This window comes from Microcaecilia unicolor, chromosome 2 (assembly GCF_901765095.1).
Source record: "Microcaecilia unicolor chromosome 2, aMicUni1.1, whole genome shotgun sequence".
NCBI classification, from domain to species: domain Eukaryota; kingdom Metazoa; phylum Chordata; class Amphibia; order Gymnophiona; family Siphonopidae; genus Microcaecilia; species Microcaecilia unicolor.
Genome location: NC_044032.1, coordinates 154,491,393 through 154,506,544, shown reverse-complemented (window position 1 = coordinate 154,506,544; position 15,152 = coordinate 154,491,393). Strand labels below are relative to the sequence as shown.

Below are 15,152 nucleotides of genomic sequence, written 5' to 3'. Positions count from 1 at the left end.
ATAAATACTAACTAGAAAATTACTGACCAAGTTGGATTTTATCATTACTATAATTTAAAGCATATGATGAGTATACAGTGTTATGATAGAGATAAGCACTTTTTTCCAGTATGCAAAAGCATCCCTTAGGGAGCACACATCTTCAATTACATAGTAACGTAGTAGATGATAGTAGATAAAGACCTGTATGGTCCATCCAGTCTGCCCAACAAGATAATCTCATAGCATAAGCTATGATACTTATATTTGGTCTTTATTTGTCCTTGCCATTTTCAGGACGCAGGCTGTAGAAGTCTGTCCAGCCACGATCAGGGCACAGACTGGTGTCTGTGGTGTCGCTTCCCAATTACTGGTGTTTGCCTTCTAATTACTGCTAATCTTGTTTGGTTCCATGTCTTATATAGATGATTCATTTGTGTTTGCATTCATTCTTTTGTGTTTATCCCATGCATTTTTGAGAAGGGAAGTACTTCTTTAAGCAAAAAAAAAAAAAAAAAACCAACAACAAAAACTACAGACCTAGGTAAGTCACTGCCCAGTAGGCACACCTAGTAGGGTCAAACAGAAAATCTATACCCAGAATTAGGGTAAAGGAAACTATTTTAAAACTTCTTTGTTATAGAAGGGTTAAAATAGAAGAGCAAGATAAAAGTTGCTGCTTTGAAGAGATCCAGTAATAGCAGTGTTTTTCATGATCTTGTTAAATTAATAAGTGAACTTAATGATATAGAAATAGGGAACATGGTCTATTTATCTTAAAGCAGCTAGGAGATAGTTTTCTCCGAGGACAAGCAGGCTGCTTGTTCTCACGACTGGGTGACGTCCACGGCAGCACCCACCAACCGGAAGAAGCTTTGCGGGCGGTTTACACTCAGGGCACGCGCATGCGCGGCCGTCTTCCCGCCCGTGCGCGACCGTTCCCGCCAGTCTTGTTTTTTCCGCGCTGGAGAGAGTCGTGCGTCGCCGCTCTCTCTTATCAGCCCCGAAAAACCGTCGCGTTTTCGCGAATTTCTTATTTTTTGTTTCTGGTTCCCGCGCGTTCCGGACCCATTTTTTCTTTTCTTACTAAAAAAAAAAAAAAAAAGTGAACGCGCTTGTTTTTCCCTCGTTTTCTAGCGGGGGCGTCGCGTTGCGGCCTTGTGGCCGCGCGGTCGATTTATTTTTCGAGGTGTGATTTACCGCCACCATCGACGACTTTAATTTCGCCGACGCGATTTTTCCGTCGATGTCCTCGAAGGTCCCGAGTGGATTTAAGAAGTGTGGTCGGTGCGGCCGGCCTATCTCGCAGAACGACACCCACGCTTGGTGCCTCCAGTGCCTTGGGCCGGAGCACAATATCAAGTCGTGTTCTTTGTGTCTTGGTCTCCGGAAACGGACTCAGGTTGCGAGGCAAGTTCTACGGGACCGTCTTTTTGGAACTTGCGCTGGCCCCTCGACGTCGACCTCGACGGCATCGGTATCGACGGCCGGTTCTTCGGTACCGGTATCGACGTCCGCGAAATCGGCACCGATGGCATCGACCCCAGGAGCACAGGTCCCGTCGGCCCGCCAGTCCTCCGGTGAGGGTAGGGGTGAGAGGCCGCGTGGGCAATCGGCCCCGGTCACTCCCTCTGCCCATGGCCCTCGGGACCGAACCCTGTCTGACCCGGTTCCTCGAGACCGAGGGGGATCGACCTCCTCCTCCTCCGTTCCACCTGGCGCCGATGACGGGCACCACAAAAAATCAAAGAAGCACCGTCATCGGTCGCCTTTGATGCACCCGGCTATCGGTGCCGGCGAGGAGTCGACGCCGAAGCGTCAGCGTCGAGAGGAGAGGTCCCCTTCGGTAGTGGAGGTACCGACGCGTCAGGGTCCCAGCACTTCGGTGCAGTCTCCTGGACCTGAGCAGCTTCCGGCACCGACACCTCTACCGGCCCCCCCGTTTTTCCCGACAGCGGGCCTGGACGACTGCCTCCGAGCCATCCTTCCGGGGATCCTGGAAGGGCTGATGCGCCAGGCTGTGCCGGCGCCGGGGGTGCTTGCGCCCTCGGCGCCGTTGACTGTGGCACCGGCGAGCTCTAGCCCGGTGCCGAGGCCTTCGACACCGCCGCCGCTTGCGGCGCCGGTCTCGACCGCCACGCAGGTGGAGTCCTCGTCGACGTCGATGGAGGGAGCTTCGTCCCCGCCGGCGCAGGAGTCCACCGCTCGACGACACCGAGGCCTCGGTGCCTCGACGTCGAGCCGGGCCCGGTTAAGGACTCAGCTACATGAGCTTATGTCCGATACCGAGGAAGAGGCCTCGTGGGGGGAAGAGGAGGACCCCAGATATTTCTCCTCAGAGGAGTCTGCGGGCCTCCCCTCTGACCCCACGCCTTCACCAGAGAGGAAGCTCTCGCCTCCTGAGAGCCTCTCCTTTGCCTCCTTTGTAAGGGACATGTCCATTTGCATTCCCTTCCCCATGGTCTCTGTGGATGAGCCGAGGGCTGAGATGCTCGAGGTCCTCGACTATCCATCAGCACCTAGAGAGTCCTCCACGGTGCCGTTGCACAATGTCCTAAAAGAGACACTGCTTCGGAACTGGATGAGACCATTATCTAATCCCATCATTCCCAAGAAAGCAGAGTCCCAGTACAGAATCCACTCGGACCCAGAGTTAATGCGGCCCCATTTGCCCTATGACTTGGCGGTCGTGGATTCTGCTCTCAAGAGGGCACGGAGTTCGAGGGATACCGTCTCGGCGCCCCCGGGGCGGGAGTCTCGCACTCTGGACTCGTTTGGGAGGAAGGCCTACCAATCTTCCATGCTCGTGACCCACATCCAATCTTACCAGCTCTACACGAGCATCCACATGCGGAACACTGTGAAGCAACTGGCGGACCTGGTTGATAAGCTCCCGCCGGAGCAGTCCAGGCCTTATCAGGAGGTGGTCAGGCAGCTGAAGGCGTGCAGAAAGTTCCTGTCCAGGGGTATCTATGACACCTGTGACGTGGCATCTCGTGCTGCGGCCCAAGGTATAGTGATGCGCAGGCTCTCATGGCTGCGTGCCTCTGACCTGGACAACCACACCCAGCAGAGACTGGCCGACGTCCCTTGCCGGGGGGATAATATTTTTGGCGAGAAGGTCGAGCAGCTGGTGGACCAACTGCATCAGCGGGAAACCGCCCTCGACAAGCTCTCCCACCGGGCGCCTTCAGCATCCACCTCAGCAGGTGGACGTTTTTCCCGGGCCCGGCAGGCTGCACCCTATACTTTTGCCAAGGGTAGGTACACCCAGCCAGCCCGAAGGCCTCGACAGGCACAGGGACAGCCCCAGCGCGCTCGTTCTCGTCAACAGCGTGCGCCTAAGCAGCCCCCTGCGCCTCCACAGCAAAAGCTGAGGACGGGCTTTTGACTGGATCCACGGGAACATAGCCGCCCTCAAAGTGTCCGTGCCGGACGATCTGCCGGTCGGAGGGAGGTTAAAATTTTTTCACCAAAGGTGGCCTCTCATAACCTCCGACCAGTGGGTTCTCCAAATAGTGCGGTGTGGATACGCCCTAAATTTGGCCTCCCTTCCACCAAATTGTCCTCCGGGAGCTCAATCCTTCAGCTCCCATCACAAGCAGGTACTTGCAGAGGAACTCTCCGCCCTTCTCAGCGCCAATGCGGTCGAGCCCGTACCACCCGGGCAGGAAGGGCAGGGATTCTATTCCAGGTACTTCCTTGTGGAAAAGAAAACAGGGGGGATGTGCCCCATCCTAGACCTGAGAGGCCTGAACAAATTCCTGGTCAAAGAAAAGTTCAGGATGCTTTCCTTGGGCACCCTTCTGCCAATGATTCAGAAAAACGATTGGCTATGTTCCCTGGATTTAAAGGACGCATACACTCACATCCCAATACTGCCAGCTCACAGACAGTATATCAGATTCCGCCTGGGCGCACGGCACTTTCAGTATTGTGTGCTGCCCTTTGGGCTCGCCTCTGCCCCACGGGTGTTTACAAAGTGCCTCGTGGTGGTGGCGGCGTATCTACGCAAGCTGGGAGTGCACGTGTTCCCATATCTCGACGATTGGCTGGTCAAGACCACCTCGGAGGCAGGAGCCCTCCGGTCCATGCAGTGCACTATTCAACTCCTGGAGCTGCTGGGGTTTGTGATAAATTACCCAAAGTCCCATCTCCAGCCAACCCAGTCTCTGGAATTCATAGGAGCTCTGCTGAATACCCAGACGGCTCAGGCCTTCCTTCCCGAAGTGAGGGCCAACAACCTCCTGTCCCTGGCTTCGCAGACCAGAGCGTCTCAGCAGGTCACAGCTCGGCAGATGTTGAGACTTCTGGGGTATATGGCCTCCACAGTCCATGTGACTCCCATGGCTCGTTTTCACATGAGATCTGCTCAGTGGACCCTAGCTTCCCAGTGGTTCCAAGCCACCGGGAATCTAGAAGATGTCATCCGCCTCTCCACCAGTTGCCGCACTTCACTGCTCTGGTGGACCATTCGGACCAATTTGACCCTGGGACGTCCATTCCAAATTCCACAGCCCACGAAAGTGCTGACGACAGATGCATCTCGCCTGGGGTGGGGAGCTCATGTCGATGGGCTTCACACCCAGGGTCTGTGGTCCCTCCAGGAAAAGGATCTGCAGATCAACCTCCTGGAGCTCCGAGCGATCTGGAACGCACTGAAGGCTTTCAGAGATCGGCTGTCCTGCCAAATTATCCAAATTCAGACAATCAGGTTGCAATGTATTACACCAACAAGCAGGGGGGCACCGGATCTCGCCCCTTGTGTCAGGAAGCCGTCGGGATGTGGCGTTGGGCTTGCCAGTTCGGCATGCTCCTCCAAGCCACATACCTGGCAGGTGTAAACAACAGTCTGGCCGACAGGCTGAGCAGAGTCATGCAACCGCACGAGTGGTCGCTTCATTCCAGAGTGGTACACAAGATCTTCCGAGAGTGGGGCACCCCCTCGGTGGACCTTTTCGCCTCTCAGACCAACCACAAGCTGCCTCTGTTCTGTTCCAGACTTCAGGCACACGGCAGGCTAGCGTCGGACGCCTTTCTCCTTCATTGGGGGACCGGCCTCCTGTATGCTTATCCTCCCATACCTTTGGTGGGAAGACCTTACTGAAGCTCAAGCAAGACCACGGCACCATGATTCTGATAGCGCCCTTTTGGCCCCGTCAGATCTGGTTCCCTCTTCTTCTGGAGTTGTCCTCCGAAGAACCGTGGAGATTGGAGTGTTTTCCGACTCTCACTTCGCAGAACGACGGAGCGTTGCTGCACCCCAACCTTCAGTCCCTGGCTCTCACGGCCTGGATGTTGAGGGCGTAGACTTCACTGCGTTGGGTCTGTCTGAGGGTGTCTCCCGTGTCTTGCTTGCCTCTAGGAAGGATTCCACTAAAAAGAGTTACTTTTTCAAGTGGAAGAGGTTTGTCGTTTGGTGTGAGAGCAAGGCCCTAGAACCTCGTTCTTGCCCTGCACAGAACCTGCTTGAATACCTTCTGCACTTATCAGAGTCTGGCCTCAAGACCAACTCAGTAAGGAATCACCTTAGTGCGATTAGTGCTTACCATTATCGTGTGGAAGGTAAAGCCATCTCTGGAGAGCCTTTAGTCGTTCGATTCATGCGAGACTTGCTTTTGTCAAAGCCCCCTATCAAGCCTCCTACAATGTCATGGGATCTCAACGTCGTCCTCACCCAGCTGATGAAACCTCCTTTTGAGCCACTGAATACCTGCCATCTGAAGTACTTGACCTGGAAGGTCATTTTCTTGGTGGCAGTTACTTCAGCTCGTAGGGTCAGTGAGCTTCAAGCCTTGGTAGCTCATGCTCCGTATACCAAATTTCATCACAACAGAGTAGTGCTCCGCACCCACCCAAAGTTCCTGCCGAAGGTGGTGTCGGAGTTCCATCTTAACCAGTCAATTGTCTTGCCAACATTCTTTCCCAGACCGCATACCCGCCCTGCTGAACGTCAGTTGCACACATTGGACTGCAAGAGAGCATTGGCCTTCTACTTGGAGCGGACACAGCCCCACAGACAGTCCGCCCAATTGTTTGTTTCTTTCGACCCTAACAGGCTATGGGTCGGGAAACGCACCATCTCCAATTGGCTAGCAGATTGCATTTCCTTCACTTACGCCCAGGCTGGGCTGGCTCTTGAGGGTCATGTCACGGCTCATAGTGTTAGAGCCATGGCATCGTCAGTGGCCCACTTGAAGTCAGCCACTATTGAAGAGATCTGCAAGGCTGCGACGTGGTCATCTGTCCACACATTCACATCTCATTACTGCCTCCAGCAGGATACCCGACGCGACAGTCGGTTCGGGCAGTCGGTGCTGCAGAATCTGTTTGGGGTGTAAATCCAACTCCACCCTCCAGGACCCGAATTTATTCTGGTCAGGCTGCACTCTCAGTTAGTTGTTCTTCGTAGGTCAATTTCTGTTATACCCTCGCCGTTGCGAGGTTCCATTGACCTGGGTTCTTGTTTTGAGTGAGCCTGAGAGCTAGGGCTACCCCAGTCGTGAGAACAAGCAGCCTGCTTGTCCTCGGAGAAAGTGAATGATACATACCTGTAGCAGGTGTTCTCCGAGGACAGCAGGCTGATTGTTCTCACCTACCCTCCCTCCTCCCCTTTGGAGTTGCATTTTCATCTTTTTGCTTGTCATTCAACTGGCGGGAACGGTCGCGCACGGGCGGGAAGACGGCCGCGCATGCGCGGTGGGCGTGCCCTGCGTGCGGACCGCCCGCGAAGCTTCTTCCGGTTGGTGGGGGCTGCCGCGGACGTCACCCAGTCGTGAGAACAATCAGCCTGCTGTCCTCGGAGAACACCTGCTACAGGTATGTATCATTCACTTTATGAATATGCACATAAAACAAACTTCCTAATTTTCTTCTCCTTCAGAAACAATACAAGAGTGATTAAATGCATTAGATATTCCTAATTTAGATATTAAAACTGAAAATTTGTTCATCACCCTTTTATGCTTGAAGTCCATACTGTTTTGTCTGGCCTACTGACAGAACTATGTAAACATCTGCAAGACAGGTGCCCAAACTTTGGTGGAGATTTTTAACAAAATTACAACTGAGGGAGCATTATCACCCTCCTTTCATGCCTTTATTTCAGTAATCTCTACGGAAGGGGGGGGGGGGTAAGCTATCCTGCTATGCATAATAATCTTAAATTAATCTTAAAATGATTCTGGGTTTAGATTTTCTCTTTGACTATACTGGGTGTGCCTACTGTCCAGTGACTTCGCTAGCTCTGTATCTTGACACACTAGTTCTTTTAGCAAAAAAAAACAACTTGTCTCAGCAAGATATGTAATTTCTAAACACTGGAAGAGACTGCATTTGCCCACTAGAGGAGAATGGTTTGAGCAGATTCTAAATACAGTATCTAAGGAAAAAATAACTGCAAAACTTAGACAGATATTATTTAGAGAAGTATGGCAACCCTTCATAATTTCGAGTCCCATCCAGAACATGAATTGTCTGTTAACTGAAAGGAACAGTTCAGATTCATTTTTCTTTTACTTTACATATTTCTTTTGCTTGTCTCCAGGTTGGGAAGTTTAAGTATGTTCTTACAGAATCATTATTCCTGCTTATTTTCAACAGTAGTTTGGTAACAGAGCATGTTGATTTGAAGGTCCTCTCTTCCCAGGGCTGAGTCTGTTCTTCTCTCTCTTCTTTTTTGGGGACACTTGCTGATTGATTTTATCAAGAAATGCAGGCACCCCCCCTTTTTTTTTTTTGATCAGAGCCTAATTTAAAGGTGTTATGTGAATGGCAGGTTATACGTTATAAGTTTCTAAGTGATACATGAAGCTGTTGATCCGAACAGGTTTTTCACGTACAATTGAGGTGAAACTGATGGTAATATATTTCTCCGATGACAAGTAAGACTTTGTTTCTTACATGTGGGTGGTGTCATCCGATGGATCCCCGGTGTGGACACTACCCAGTGTTCTATTACTTAGACGTTTTTGGCAGTGTTCCACCATGCATGCACAGTGCCTTCCCACCCTGGGCGAGACCTGCAGAGCAGAGAGGTTGTGTTCTTGATCTCTCCTCAGGGTGTTTTTGGTGACATTTTTTGAGTCCTTGTGCCTTCCCATGCAGTACATTTTTGTTTCTTATTATTTTCTTTCAACTTTTTCTCCTCCTCTGTACTATCCTTAGCGTTGTGCCAAGTTTGTTTTCTTTATTTTTATGGTTCCTGAGGCTTTAGTACCAGTCAGGTTCCTTGCCCTCATTTTTTCCTTCAGTTAGATTTTGTCTCTCACCCATCATTGAGATCTTTGATTTTGCATTGGTTATTTTTTCCTTCATGTCCTAGATGGTTCCCATTGGCTTTAAGTGAGGTACCCAGTGCAACAGAGTCATTTTTGGTACTGATACCCATAGATGGTGTCTTGTTATGCTTGGGTCCAGATCACGAAGCCTCTGTGTTGTTTGAAAATGCAGAAAAGAACTCAGAAAAGAAGAGGTGACCAGCGTGAGAAACTTTTTGGCACTCCTTATTCCATCCCATTGACATTGGAATCATGGGTTCCCATGGCTGCTAAAACTGCATTGGACATGTGCGCTGGCATCAAGGAGGTCTCCCCCTGCCTCAACATTGGGTACTGATAGAGGGCCCCGGGACAGGTCAGCATTGGACCCAACTCCAAGTACATGTGTGGATTCGATATCTTGTTAGTGCTAACGGACATGAGCTGATTGTCAAATGAAGACTAAGAAGCATCAGCATTGGTCTTCTTTGAGGCACAGTCCCAGGAGCTCTGGGTGGAGCACTCTCCCTCCATTGTTATGGTGCCAACATGCCAGTTTCTCCACAGCTGGGACTCCGCTACTGATTTGACACTGACAATTTTGCAGCCTTTATAGATGCCTGCCCTTGAGGAATTGCTCTGAGCTATTGATCAGGGGGAGCTGAGGCGTCTTCTGCAGCAGCACAGTACAGAGGCATCGAGGGTATTTGCACCAACCATGGAACCACTCTGGCCCTTCTTTGAGGCCCATACCCCGCCTATTAGTCAACGCCAGTACCTCACTGGACATCAAGGTTGGCATTGACTTGTGCGGTGAACCTCTATGCATCAGGGGAGGAAGTTGCCCTGGAGTTGCAGAGCAGCCCTGTACTTTGGTACCCATCATTGAGGTCTGGACATACGTCCAGTCATCTAAGGCAAGCCCAGACTCAGACCTCTCATGATGAGTATCTCGCCCTGAGTCTGAATCGGATAGTTCCTGGATATCTGAGGAAGAGTGAGAGGACTTCTTGAAGGAGAGGTCTTTTGGCCTACCCTCATACCCCTCCCCGCCATAGGAGAGAAAAAAAATTTCCTCCAGAGAAGCTCTTTTACATTTTTTTTTTTTTTTTTTTTTTTTTTTGCGGGAAATGGCAGATTCCATTCCATTTCTGTTAGAGACCGAGGGTGAGCCCAGGGCAGAATTGTTGACCATCCTCGACTATGATTCTCCTCCTAAGGAAGCTGCAAAAGTACCCATTCAAAGTATCTTTCTGGATGCACTGATGAAGAACTGGGAGACCCTTCTCTGTGCAGTTGATATCTAGAAGGATGGATTCTATAGAGTTCAGAAGGCTCTCGGATTCAAGAAAACCCAGTTGTCCCACCGCCCCATGGTGGTCAAATCCATCCAGAAGAGCCAGGAGTTTGACTCATGCCTCAGCTCCCCTGGGCGGAGTGGCTCGGACACTGTATTCTTTTGGAAGGAAAGTTTGCTTATCTTCTGCATCTACTTGAAATCCTTGTTGTCCAATGTGCTTGACTTTACAGACGCACGCCTGCTGGTGCAGGCCACACAGCTTTTCCAGCTAGCTTCCAAGTAGGAGGAGTGCAGTAAGTATTTTGCTAGGGGTACCTTTGATTCTTTTGATATAGCATCAAGACTCTGCTTTAGGTGTCAGTATATGTAGACTCTTCATGGCTGTATGTTTTGGACCTAGAACCCATGGTTCAAGAGAAGCTGGTGGACAATCATTTTGTGGGCAAGCTGGAAGAGGTTGCTGATATCTGTCCTTCTCTTGGCCACCTCCTTCCGAAGCCTCCACTTCTTGGAGGTTTTCTGTAGGACCTAGAAGGGGTTGCTATTACTCATAAAGGTGTAGTTTCACTCCTTCACATCCTCAGCAGAAGACCCCAGCCCTAGCGCTCACCCTCAAAAGACCCAGCCAGTTCCCCAGTCTAAGCCAGGGACAAGCTTTTGACTGGCTCCAGGAAAGCATAGCCGCCATAAAAGTAGCTGTCCCGGATGACCTACCAGTGGGAAGATGGCTCTCCAGATGGGTGTGTTACGTTTCAGTTTGCAACAAAGACTTCCAAAGTTGCACACTGAGAGCATTATGCCTCAGCTCTCAGCACCAGGAATTGCTCACAGAGGAACTCTCCTCCCTTCTAAAGGCCCATGCAGTTGAACCTGTTCCACCAGGCAAAGAAGGGAAGGGATTGTGTTCCAAATATTTCCTTACGCCCCAAAAGATGGGAGGATTCTCTTCCATCCTAGACCTAAGGGTCCTGAACAAACATGTGACCAGGGAAAATTTAAGGGTGACTTCCCTAGGCACTCTTCTATGCATGATTCAGAAAAATGATTGGCTCTGCTCTCTTTGCTTAAAGGATGCCTATATCCACATTCAGATACTTCTTGTGACATGGAAGTATCTCAGATTTTGGGTGGGGAATCACCACTACCAGTATTGTGTCCTGTCATTTGACCTTGTGTCTGCTTCCTGGGTATTCACAAAATGTCTTGCCATTGTCGCTGCATTGCTACACAAACTGGGAGCTCATGTGTTTCCCTACTTGGACAATTGGCTGTTCAAGAGCACATCAAAAGAGGGAACTCAGCAGTCCATGCAGAGCACTATTCAGATGTTGGAACTACTAGGCTTTGTCATCAACTATCCTAAGTCCCATCTGCTCCCACTTCAAAACGTTGAGTACATTGTTGCCCTGCTAGACACTGTTCAGGCTTGAGCCTACCTGCCTCCTGCATGGGTGGATGCTTTTGTTGCCATCACCACTCAGGATCAAGGCAACCAGTAGGTCACGGCTTGGCAGATGCTGAAGTGGATAGGCCACATGGCCTCTACAGTGCATGTCATTCCAGTGGCATGCCTCTGTTTATAGAGCGCCCAATGCCTTGCCATCGTTGCTGCATTGCTACACAAACTGGGAGCTCATGTGTTTCCCTACTTGGACAATAGGCTGTTCAAGAGCACATCAAAAGAGGGAGCTCAGCAGTCCATGCAGAGCACTATTCAGGTGTTGGAACTACTAGGCTTTGTCATCAACTATCCTAAGCCCCATCTGCTCCCACTTCAAAAATTTGAGTACATTGTTGCCGTGCTAGACACTGTTCAGGCTTGAGCCTACCTGCCTCCTGCATGGGTGGATGCTTTTGTTGCCATCACCACTCAGGATCAGGGCAACCAGCAGGTCACGGCTTGTTAGATGTTGAAGTGGGTAGGCCACATGGCCTCCACAGTGCATGTCATTCCAGTGGCATGCCTCTGTTTATGGAGCACCCAATGGACCCTTGCTTCCCAGTGGTATCAGGCCATGGGAAACCTTGGGGATGTCATCATTGTCACTCCAGAATTAGCCCATTTGATTCACCAACTTGATCCTGGGACTACCATTCCAAATTCTCCCACTCTTAGGTTCTGTCTATGAATGCATCCAGCCTGGGGTGGGAGAGGACCCATGTAGATGGGCTTCACGCTCAGGGGACCAAGCTCCAAATCAACCTTCTGGAGCTATGTGCAATCTGGAGTGCTCTAAATGCTTTCAGAGATTGGCTGATGAACCAAATTGTTCTAATTCAAATAGCCAAACAGATTTGACAAGCAGGGGGGTGTACGGGATCCTTCTCCAGGCCACTTGCCGGGGGGGGGGGGGGAGGGGGGAGCAGACAGGCTGAGTAGGGTGATGCAACTGCATAAATGGTCTCTCAACATGGACGTTGCCTGCAAGATCTTTTGAGATCTTTTTGCTACTCCTTTCAACAACAGGCTCCCTCAGTACTGCGCCAGTCTCAGGTCACATGACAGACTAGCATCAGATGCCGTCCTCTTAGATTGAGTCGAGGGCCTCCTGTATGTGTATCCTCCCATCCCTCTGATAGCAAATATTTTGTTGGAACTCAAGAAGGATCAATGGACCATGATTCTCATCGTACCTTATTGTCCTCTGAAGAACTATCGAGCAGGGACTGTTTTCTGACCCTCATCATGCAGACCGAGGGGTCTCTTGTACATCTCAACCTCCAGTGGATTTTTAGAGCATAGAATTTGCATCTTTCCAGCTGCCTGAGGGTGTCTCCAAAGTCCTGCTGATTTCCAGGAAAGATTTCACCAAAAGATCTTATATTTTTAATTGGAGGAGGTTTGTTATCTGGTATGAGGGGCAGGATCCTTGATCTTCTTTCTTTTCCTATACAAATCTGCTTTAGTACCTCCTACACCCCTCTGAGTGAAAACCAACGCCTCGGTACAATTAGTGCTTATTGCTGTGTGGGAGGTAAGCCCATTTCTGTACAGCCTTGAATTTGCTTCATGAGATGTTTGCTGTTGACAAAGTCCCCTATACAAACTCCCACTGTGTCATGGGACCTCAATGTTGTTCTCACCCAGCTGATGAGAGCTCTTTTTGAGCCAGTTAACGCTTGTCATCTGCAGTACCTGACCTGGAAGGTCTTGTTTTTGATGGCGGTCACTTCAGTTCGCAGAGTTAGTGAGCTTCAGACCCTAGTAGTGGATCCACATACATGGTTTCATCATACCATATAGTAGTTCATGAGTGCATCATTTGCTCACTTGAGATCAAGCCTCTATTGAGGAGATTTACAGAGCTGCAGTGTGGTCTTCAGTCCACACATTCAAATTTAATGACTGATGTGAGCAGCATACCCAACACGATAACTGGTTTGGTCAGACAGTCCTTCAGAATTTGTTTGGGGTCTAGAGACCAACTCCATCCTCCTAGACCCATTTTTCTTTTGTTCCCAGGCTTCACCTTCCCAACAAGTCTGTATCTAGGTTTTAATTGATTTGGTTTCTTGTTGACCTTTCTGTTGCAAGTCTCTATTGTCCTTGGGTGATTGTTTTCGGTGAGCCTGGTAGCTAGGGATTCCCACACGTGAGAATACTAATCCCACGTCCTCGGAGAAAGTGAAGTTACCTGTAGCAGGTGTTCTATGAATAATGCAGGACTAGTATTCTCACGTATCCTCCCACCTCCCCTAGGAGTTGCATGCTTGTTGCTTTAATATAATACTACAGTACTACAATTGAAACACTAAAGGACTCATTTTTGAAATAGAAAAAGTCCCCCCAAAAAAGGCACAAAGTAGCAGATGGACTTTTTTTTTTTGCAAAAACGTCCAAATCGTTTAAATCTCTAGAGGGTGTGTTGGAGGTGTGTTTTGGATGGGACTAGGGTGGGTTTACAATTTGGATGTTTTTTCTGCAATAATGGAATATTGTAGAAATGTGCAGGGCAAAAAATAAAATGTTTTTAGCTACACCAGTTTCAATAATTTAAATGTTAAAAAGTGCCCAAACTGACCAGATGACCACTGGAGGGATAAAGGCATGACCCCTCCCCCCTTTAATCCCCCAGTGGTCACTGACCAATCCCCTTCTCACCCACCTAAGAGCTGCAGATATAATGGCTATTCCCTTTAGATCACAAACAGGTCCGTAGAGTAGCCTAGTGGTTGGTGTAATGGACTGTAGAAAAGGGGACCCAGGCACATATCCCTCTCTAACTGGTACACTTGTTCAAATGTGAGTGCTCCAAAAACCACTAAATATCTACCGAACCCACCACTATTGTATTGATGTACAGTTGGGTACAGTACACATTTGCTATTCCTTGAGGGCTCACCATACAATATAAGTGGTTTGTGATGTGATGTGTCCCTGGGTCCTTTTATGTGACATTCACTTCAGTGCCCCCTAGGCTTCCCCACTGCTCTGCTGGGATGTCTGTGTGGCGAGTCTAGTAACACTGCTGGCCCCTAGACATCCCAATGGCTTGTTTTTGTGCATTTTTATCTTAAAAGGTTTTTGTTTGAAAATAACCCTTAAAGAGATGTGCTCTGAGCAGAAAAAGCATCGAAACTAGTTTGATTTTCGAACCAAAAAGATACATGTTTTTTTGGTTCAAAAATGACCATATTTGTCACTGGATTTTTGGACGTTTTTTGTAAAATGTCCAAAAGTAGATTTGGACATCATATCTAGAATGCCCCTCTATATATTGTAATTTTATTTTAAAGATTTTCTTCCTGGGAAGATTTTGAAGAAGAACATGGCAAGGGGAGAGAATACGGTTATGCAAGCCTTCACAAAGAACTTGAGCCATTTCTGTTGAGAAGAGTTAAAAAAGATGTAGAGAAGTCTCTTCCTGCGAAGGTGGAACAAATTTTAAGAATTGAGATGAGTGCATTGCAGAAGCAGTATTACAAGTAAGTACTGAAACTTGGTAAGATAGAAAAACATTTAATAGCCACCTGCATCTTGTTACCTCTAAGCCTTTGTGTTTTTAAAAATATTTGATTCGTTTTTCAGGATTATAGGTGTTAATTTACACTGAATGAGAGTTATAAAATCTATTGAATATTGACTTGAATATTCATCTGTAGCTCTTAAGTACTTTAAAGTTTGAGATCTCTGGTTCATTAAGCTGTCTTTTGCCATCCTTTGCCTGTCTCCTTTTTAAAACACGATTGTCCATTGTCCTGTTTCTGACATACATATTGCTTGGAAAGATGTACCAACCCCAGTGACCATTAATATCTTCCTATCAAATTTCCCCAACCACAGCCCTGTTACACTAATAACCACCAGAGGGAAAATTGACGAATCATGCTTCTGGAGTGAGCTAAAAAACTACCTGACCCCTGAAAGTCCTACTCAAGATTGTAAAATCAGACTGGGACACCAGAGTTAAAATATTACTAGATAAAATAGCACCAATTGCTACCAAAAAGGTTAAAGCCACTAGAAAAGCACCCTGGTTCTCAGAACAGCTGTCACAACTAAACCAAAAATGCAAAAAACTGTAAAAGATGTGGAGAAAAAGCAAAACAACTGATGATACATCCAAATGGAAACTCTCCTTTCACCACTACAAACATAAACTAACAGAGTCCAA

The 15,152-nt window shown here is 48.7% G+C and overlaps 1 protein-coding gene across 1 annotated transcript in view; it reads left to right on the top strand.

The window, feature by feature from the left end:
* The window catches only part of CHD1 (chromodomain helicase DNA binding protein 1), a 560,349-nt gene that overhangs the window by 267,097 nt on the left and 278,100 nt on the right, over positions 1 to 15,152 (top strand). The window contains 1 exon segment of the mRNA XM_030193417.1: positions 14,275 to 14,463. Within this exon segment, the coding sequence (XP_030049277.1) occupies positions 14,275 to 14,463 (189 nt within the window).